The sequence below is a fragment of the Dreissena polymorpha genome, chromosome 8 (genome assembly GCF_020536995.1).
Source record: "Dreissena polymorpha isolate Duluth1 chromosome 8, UMN_Dpol_1.0, whole genome shotgun sequence".
Classification (NCBI taxonomy): domain Eukaryota; kingdom Metazoa; phylum Mollusca; class Bivalvia; order Myida; family Dreissenidae; genus Dreissena; species Dreissena polymorpha.
Window position 1 is genome coordinate 49,612,866 of NC_068362.1, and position 9,387 is coordinate 49,622,252.

The following is a 9,387-nucleotide window of genomic DNA, read 5'->3' on the forward strand; positions in this document are numbered from 1 at the left end:
AAAGTACAATAAACCTCGATACTTACTCTTGTCTCGTGCCGCCGACGCCTAATTGTGTAAGATTGACGTATTTAGGCCCATAGTCGTCCCACATGAGTCTCCCGTTCTGCACGTTCATGCCCGACCAGAACTCCTTCATCTGCAAAGCTTTACAAAACAGACACGGCATTGTATTCTGTCATCCTGACATTTGATGCTACATGTAGCTAAAAATGTTTTGAACAAAGCGGTGATGCCACATATGCATTACCAGGGAGGCGGAAAACTACAACGGGCGAGGCATGGTCAGGGATGATAACCCCCAAAAAGGGTTAGGGTAAGGGTTAGGGTAAGGGTTAAGGTTAGGGGTCGGGTTAGGGTTAGGGTGGGGTTTAGGCTAACCCAAACCATAACCCGACCCCTAACACTAACTCTAACCCTAACCCTTACCCTCTAACGCCCCCCTTGCGTAATACCATACCATGCCTCGCCCCTTGCCGTTTTCCGCCTCCCGCATAACCATGGGTAAGTTGGATACGAAGTTTTAACATCGCATGTTTTGATCATCAGAAGGTGATTGTTATGGTGGTAATGAAAATGGAAGTGATGATTAACATTATCATTCTATCATTATTATTAATATGATGATGATTATAATAATGAGGTTGATGTTGATAGGACGATGTTACTATGATGATGATGATGATGATGATGATGATGATTATGAAGCAATTATCATGCGAATGCCAATGCTGCTGCTGGTGTTGCTGTTGTTAATGACGATGCTTTTGACTATGATAATTATGCTTGTAAATGATCAACAAAAATAAATTTATAAAATGAATATAACTTGGTTATTTCTTGAAATAGTGTAGTATTTCTATATTGATAAACATGGCTTACACAAAAGCTAACATACTTTCTACTAAGATATTCCCTATTCCCATTTGTTTTCTGACTTCCGTGATAGTGAAGTAATGGTACATCAGATCCAGCTGCATCAAATTCGCAATATTTTCTCCACAGTGTTTATCGGCATCTTGCCATGACCGCGCTTCCGTGTTGAATTGGAGGCATATTTGACCCGTTCCTGTATCCAGGGAGAACTGTGTCCACCCGTCTTCGCAAAACACCGCGACGGGAAGTTCACCATGGACCGAAATTGCTATGGACACACAATCGCTATACGTAACATTTCGAGTACAAAGTTCAGGTGTTGTAGATTGGAATATGAACTATTGTAATACGATTTATATATCAGGGACATACTGTATAGGCAAGAAATATCATGTTTTAACTATCAGTTTGTTTTCCGACGCAATGGGACTAAATGTGATACAAGTGTATAACATACCACCACATTGATATCTGCTTGATATCCTGTTGTCTGATATCTTTTTTTTATATCACGGTCAACAGGTAGTTCATATATCAGTCATGTGTGGAGGCTACTGAGACTTAAGTACAATGTTTTGTTTTATTGTAAAACTGAATCAGATTTATCAAAACAAACAATTTGATACCAATATGTATAACATTTAATCCACAAACAACAACAAAAACAGAAAAAAAGGTATTTTACTAATATTTAGAATGAATAAGTACATGCTGATGACGTCATTTAACAAACGGACTACTTTTTTTGTCACGCCTTCATATGCAAACATCAAAGGTCAAAGGTTATGTCAAAAGTTCAGCACTTAAAATAAACAGACCAAACAAATAAAACAAACGATAAAAAACAGTAAAAATAGTAAACAATAAAATAGAAACGCACTTCACAATAAAACCCAATGTAATATGCATTAAATAGTGAAATATTTTTAATTATAAATTATTATTAAGGTTACATTTGTCGTCTTCTACAGTTTGCCAATTTTGCCACATGAATTGTGTTTGATAAGGCTCGTTAAAAGCTAATTTCTTTTGAAAATAAGGACTTAAACATAAAAAACATATATAAATACAATAAATAAATAAACATTACCATGTCATACTTTGTGGATAAAGGTAAGTTTGACATTGTTTGGGACGGTTTAATGGAGGAAGTTGTTATGTCTGGGGAAGACTTTGCCAATCAGTTTGGAGTAAATCCTAGTGTGTTTAATGAACCATTTGATGAAATCACGAATGCAAATGTCAATTTAAATAAAAGTTATTTAGAATCCCTTACTGAAACAAAATCAAAAACTGAGAACAGTAAAAACATACCAAACGCCATAGAAATAACAACCGAAGATGTACAAAAATTAATTGAAGCCGAAGATAACAAAAACACTATCCGGAAAACACTGGCAGATGTCAGTCGATTTCAAAAATATCTTGCCAAGAAAGGCGAAACGAAGGCAATCCACAATTTATCAGTCGACCATCTTGATGAAAATCTTGCCACATATCTGCTCTCCATTCGCAAGAATGATGATGATGAATACGAGCCTGTCACATTGCGTAGCATCGTTGGAAGCATTGACGGAAACTTCAAAGAGCAAAGTACCCATACTCTATCTTCCGGAGCAGTGGTCAAGATTTTCTCTCACACATGACTGCCTGAAAGCAAAGCAGAAAAATCTAAAAAACACACATTGAAAATGTATTTTTAATCACTGTTTAATCACGGCAGAAACTTGGTGAAAATTGTTTTTCCAAGATGTTGAAATTATGGCAATCGAGGCCGGTTTTGAAAAAACAAAAAACATAAGTAATCATTCTGCTAGAAAACACCTTGTTCAAAAACTAAGGGATTCCAATATCGCACCCACCGAAATCATGCAAATAACAGGACACAATAACGTACAGTCAATAACCAATTACAGTTAAATTTCCGAACATACACAACAAAGATGTTCAAACCTTTTGGCAACATGTTCTACTGCAACTCCATCTGTTTCATGCACTTCTGTCAACATTTCCGAAATGAACATTTCTCTCCCCACCCTACCGGAAGTTTCACAAGCACAGTTTCCTGGCCAAAATGCAATAAATGACATGTTTTTTGGAGCTGTACTTAACGTGCAGAACCTCAATATCTACGAACAACCACCACAGTAAACCAAACGCGCAGTATATATTCCAAATTATAATAAAAACATCATTCAATTCTTTACACGTGTTGACACACTGCGAAGACGTGAGCGACTTCACTGGCCTTGACATGTTACAACGGTTATCAAGTTTTGCCTTTAAAATGTATAATATATGCTTTCATTTTGTGTAATAAAGTATTGCTGCTTAAAGTTTTGTTGCAGAATAAAAGAAGAAAGAGAAAGAAACAGCGTTATTAAATTACATTAAATGGCGCTACTTTTCGTGTTGAGGAACAATGCTATTTTTAGATAGATTCATACGCGATAAACGAATGCAGCGGCTCCAGGGCGTAGCGATTATTTTTCATTAGTTCTTGAAAAACGGGATGAGTGGTGTCAGTGGTATGATACACAGAAAACAGGTTACTGCCTGATCGTTTTGTAAATATATCAGGCTCGGCACGAATAAAATAACGGCTCGGAGAGCCTCGCCGTTATTTTATTCTAAGCCTCGCCTGATATATTACAAAACGATCAGGCAGTAACCTGTTATTCTCTATAAAACCTCGTTTACACATCCCGTTCGCTCTACATTAAACAACGAATAAACAAGATATATCTTGTGCATATTAAAACAGAGTGATGGTTTCAAAATGAACTCGTCTGATTCATAAAATCAATTTGACGACACTCTGGCCAGCTTCGCATTTCTAAATGCTGTGTGAGCAATGATATGGCGTGAAAATGCAGCCAAAGACAAAACAAACAAACAAACAAACAAACAAGCATAAAAAGAATAATCATATTCCTTTATATTTTTTTATAGCAGTTTGATGTTAAATGTATGCTTCTATTAATAATTGTACATCATGATTTAATACTTTTTCTCCTTTGAATCATGCTCGTACAGTTTCTTCATTTATTAAAAAAATAATCTACAATCTGTCTTTGTATCTGCCATATTATGTTTTCGGTTCGTTTTTTTAGCCGCCCAAACTAACAGTATCCATCTGCAGAAGGACAGCTTTGACGATCATTAATGCAACTACGTATGTTATTTGCGTCGCACTGAAGTGCGGCGACTAGTATGATATACGTTTTCGCTTATGGGAGAAGTTATTTTACGGATCAATGTATATATTTTTGTTATCAGAATATATTGCATAGTGGTGATTTTTTTGTGTAAATAAGTGTTAATAATTACTACATTTGTACCTGTTACATTAACTACAACATTTATTGCAAATAATGCAAAGCTAATTCTTTTAATCAATAACTGATCATCGGGACTGGGCAATAATGAAAGATCACAGGGACTAGGCAAATACGCGAACCGGTGAATCTTTCTGAATCACAATACATAATCAAAATATATTTATTGTGTTGTTTTTCTAACAATAGCGCAGACTTTGGCTGTTCGAGTTTTGGTTAACACGTATTTCTTTAATTTGGCAAGACGACAGCGATGACACGGTTTATTGCTTTATTGATAACCGTTACACAACAGTCACTTAATAATATCTTAGTTAGAAGGTGATTCTTCAAGCGGTTCCGTAATGTAGTGGTTACACTCTCGCTTGTCATGAGAGAGGCCCAAGGTTCGAACCCCAGTAGAATCAAATAATTTTATTTTCTGTTCTATGTTAACTTTTTGTTCTGATGTAGACATTTTAGTTTAAATAAATATGATGTTTTATTGTAACCATTTTTTGTTTTTATTTTTTCAAATAAAATATATGTGTGAGAGGGTGGGGGGGAGGGGTTCGCAAACACATTAAAACTTTGACAGTTGTTCATATCAATGTGTACTCAACCCCTATCGTAAATGAGAAAGGTAAGAATAAGTTAAGAATCATCTCCCCTTGAAGTTGAGAAACACTATGAAATTACGCTAACAAAATGAAGCAGATTTTTTAAAAACCTACACAGTTCCGTTCCATAAATGAAAACTGCACACGGATGCCAGTACAAAATGAAACTAAAGTAAATACAATGAACTATGAAATATTTGGGGGTTACAACACAAAATCATACATAATGGTTATTTGGGAGTTATAACACATCATAATAGATAATGGTTATTTGGGGGTTAAAACACAAAATCATAGATAATGGTTATACCCGTATCTTTTTCTATTTTGTTTTATATAATCGGCCAATATATTGATATTTACATTGGAAAAAAATCGTTCCATGTAACTTCATTGAGTGCCTTTTACACTAAAATTCCCGACGCCCTTTGATGCTTTGCATTAATGCTTATTTTGAAGACCGAACACATTTTCGACATTATGGCATACAGAAATTAGTGGTCCTTATAGCAAAAGCCACAATTTCGACGCTAAATGTGGTATGATTACATAGATTTTTGTAGATACAAAATGCTCGATTTTATTTATTTGTGACACAATTAATGCCAGTTTAATTTCCCGCGAACATATCTAATCAAACGACAAACGAACACTAATATGGTACCATGTTAGTGTTCATGACTCGTATGAATAGATATCGTTGCGGGAAATGAAAATGGAATTAAATATGCGAAACAATAATAAAAACGAACATTTTGTATCTACACACATCTATTTTACCAGACCACATCGGCGTTGACATTTCGTCGATTGCCATAAGAAACACTGATTTTTTAGGTGTTAACTTGTTTTTGAGAAGTAATGGTACTTTTAAGAGGCCTTACGTTTTTGAAACTTATTATTTGTGAAAGGCTTCACGAACGAATTGTATTTTTCACAAATCCATCAATAGGAATATATAACAAAATCAAATTTTTATTATGTGCATAAATCATTACCCGTCCTAATAACACGGATATGACGAAATAGGCGTAGATTCTATGTAAAAATACATCTCTAAATGAATGAGCGGCCTGTAACAAGCCAATTTAGCGGTTGCGCCTCTGAACATTCGTACAAGCGAAATTTGTTTATGCCCTGGTAGGGTGGCATATAACAGTCGCAATGTCCATCCATCCGTCCGTCCGTCCGGAATAAGTTTCCGGTTATTTCTTTTCTAAACGCGATAAGATATTTACCTATTTTTTTGTGAGTCAACCTTCATGACTTACTGATTTACTTTGAGTTTTAATCCGGTCGATTGAGTTTTGGTCTTGGACTTAGTTATTTTCCCCAAAATAACAGTTTTCTTGAGTTTTTATCATTAAAGCTTGCATACATTTTGTATATCGACGTGCTTCTCGGTGTGTGAGTCTACTTATATGACTTACAGATCGAGTTTGAGTTTCGTTCCGGTCCCTTGATTTTCGACGAATTTACGGGTCATGGACCCATACATTTCCTTTAAAGTAGCACCTTCTTAGAATGGTTCTAAAAGCTTTCAGATACCGACCTTAATTTTGGTGTGTAAGTCCATCTACATGATTTACAGATCAAGCTCGAGTTTCGATCCGATCCTTTCATTTTTAACGAAGTAACCGACCTTGTATTTCACAATTTTTTCTAACAATTATATGCGTTTTAGTCTTAACCGCTTGAAGGTAGTAACATTATTGTGTGCGTAAGTGAGTCTACCTACATAACGTACAAATTAAATTCGAGTTTCGTTTCGACCTATTGATGTTTGACGAAGTAACGGGCCTGTTAGCACCTTGCCCTAAACTAGCTGATGTGCGGCTTCAAACAGCAGAAGTGCGCATTTTGATTCACAACACAGCTCTTTATGGAATTAATTGTATGTTGTCCCGGTGTAAGAACTGACATAGTATGATGACATTGAAAATAAATTAGAATTATATATAGATAATATTATTTATATTTATAGAAATAAATTGCTTTTCATCATTTGCACGTGCAAAAAATTAAACCATATCTACATATAAAGCTCGTGCTAAAGTGCGGATCGTAACGGATAAATTATTTTATCGTGAGCATGCGCCAAGTGGAGACCAATGATCACACGTACACGTTTAAATTAATCTTTGCGAATAATTAAGATAGCCAAGTTCAAAAAGTGCTGCGTTATAAAAGTCTACAAGTGTATATATATATATATATATATATATATATATATATATATATATATATATATATATATATATATATATATATATATAATTAATATATATATTAATTGTTTACAAATATCGAAATATTAACTTGACAGCCAGGGTAGCAAGAACATGCAAACCAACCACCGATTCTGATGCATACTTGCGAACAGCCACTGATGTCAGGCACACATTCGCCAATGTCTAAAACAGTATTGATTTATGATGTGAAATTAATTTTAAGTATTGTTCCTGGTAGATACATAATAAAACTTGCTATTCATTTGTAAATTTCCAGAAAAACAATTGACATATTCGGACAACATTATATTGCAAACTACTTGGTCTGATTTATAAAACCGATGTTCGTGTCTACATAAACGCGATACCTTTGCATGTTTGGCCATCAGAATTCAATACATATCCATTTGGGCATGTACATCTATATGACCCAGCCGTATTTTCACAGCCATGACTACATCCTGTAGTACCGTCGCGGCATTCGTCGACATCTGTTTAAAATAAGTGTATGTCTAGTGTAAATACATACAAATAGGTACATTTCCGCATTATTTCCTCAGCTCCAATAACGATAATATACGGATGGGTATGATTGAGTTTGTTTGTGCAAAGAAAATTGACCATGAATTATTATTTATGTATTTATAATGTAGATGAAAGTAACAATTTTGAGTTGATGTTCATACTTGTAAATGTCTTAATGCATTTATGTTTGAATTATTCTATGCCTTTCACAAAATCGTGAAATACCTTATCTTGCTATATTGCACACAATTTCCGTATCGGTCGCCAATGTGGCTAGACAATTATATTTCATTTACGCTTTTAGAAAACGTGCCTTTGTACTTGTCCAATGACCATCACATGATGCCAAAAATAAATAAATGTTACGTCAGTAAACATCAAACAATTGCAATCTCAACAATACCTATACAGCCTTTTCCGTAGCCACCAGATGTGTAGCCGTTTTCACACTGTGTGCACCTGACTCCATCTGGGGAACCACCACATTCCTGTCTGCCTGGTAGACACTTTGCGATGTTAATCTGTCTGCATTCTGAAATCATACATGTACAGTTAAGCAATTGTCAGTGAGCGACATATGCTCTTATACTATATATTTAAGCCTTCAATACGTTAGTTTAAATGTGTATTATTTATTCTCTTAAATCTATCATATTTAAATGTCGTGATAAGCTAAAACAGTGTGACACTAATCATTTTTATGAATATCCCTACAACTGAGCGACGTTCAATTATATATTCAAAATAATTCATATATGACATACATTGATTAAACTGTCAAAAAAACACACACACAAAATTTTGCCCGTTGACTGAAATATAGATCTATACATTAATATACATTAAAGATACCACAAAAGTAAACGATTTACTTAAGAATAACATGCGCAAGGGAACGATCATTTATAAGAGCCTTATTATAGCCGCCACGTTAAGGACTATTGTTCAATTCGTCAACTGTTGCTCCTCAAATCGGAAAATGCCTTAAGTGTTCAGATATATTGCAGTACTACATGATCATTATTGTCTAACTTTGTCCGTCCCTAATCGTCACAAATTTCCCAATAGTTTTAATTTAAGAATCCTTTCTAAATACGAAGACAGAAACAGATCATTTTGTTTAATTTATTCATTGCGCTACGCTTATGTTTAAAAAAAACGTTATGCTTAGCCGATGCTGAGTACTCACGCTCACAGCAATCTCCCGATCTCCAAGCTTGGCATTGACAGGATCCGCTTTGATACACGCCATCATTAAAACAAAACTCATTGCACGTTTCGCAGAAAGTTTTGTCAATTTTAAAGACGCACGACTCGCATGTCCTGCACCTTGAACCACCACCACAGCTCTTAGAACAGCTAGGCCAGGACGGACAATCGTCATACTCTCCCCATATACAGGCATCTGTCAGTTCAAAATAATTCTCACAAATTAAATTCGAAATAGAAGCTTCATGGTAAAATGTATGTGAAACCATATGCAGAAACATGAAATTTAAATTACCTTTAACAAAATAATACTCTAACGGTTTACAAGTTTCATCTTTTATGTTACAGTTTATGTTTCTCAGATAGTGACCCGCAAGAAGAGTAAGAAAGCATGTGTCGAACCCATTAACACATAATAAGGACATTGACCTTTGAAGCCAGATTGATAACACGTGTAAAATAATATTGAAAGAACAAGCAATGTATTTAATATCTTACATCTTTTTATTTTAATAAATTCAAATCATTTATTTTTTAAAGGAATATTGAATAGTATAAAAATGAACTTAAATTTCTTTTTGTTCTAATAAAAATATAAACTCGGTCAAA

The 9,387-nt window shown here is 34.7% G+C and overlaps 1 protein-coding gene across 3 annotated transcripts in view; it reads right to left on the reverse strand.

Annotated features, from left to right (window-relative positions):
- The window catches only part of LOC127842390 (uncharacterized), a 48,900-nt gene extending 39,816 nt beyond the window's left edge, over positions 1-9,084 (reverse strand). For 2 of the 3 annotated variants that reach the window (XR_008031593.1, XM_052371875.1), the window contains exons 1-5: positions 8,759-9,084; positions 7,973-8,101; positions 7,413-7,535; positions 899-1,144; positions 27-147 (exon numbers count right to left, since the gene is read on the reverse strand). Coding sequence is in view for 2 of the 3 variants with exons in the window: in XM_052371875.1 (XP_052227835.1) it covers positions 27-147; positions 899-1,144; positions 7,413-7,535; positions 7,973-8,101; positions 8,759-9,059 (920 nt within the window). In the remaining variant the exon portion in view is untranslated. The remainder of the gene's footprint in view (positions 1-26; positions 148-898; positions 1,145-7,412; positions 7,536-7,972; positions 8,102-8,758) is intronic. The other variant, XM_052371873.1, reaches the window with a different exon arrangement.
- Positions 9,085-9,387: the final 303 nt, after the last annotated feature.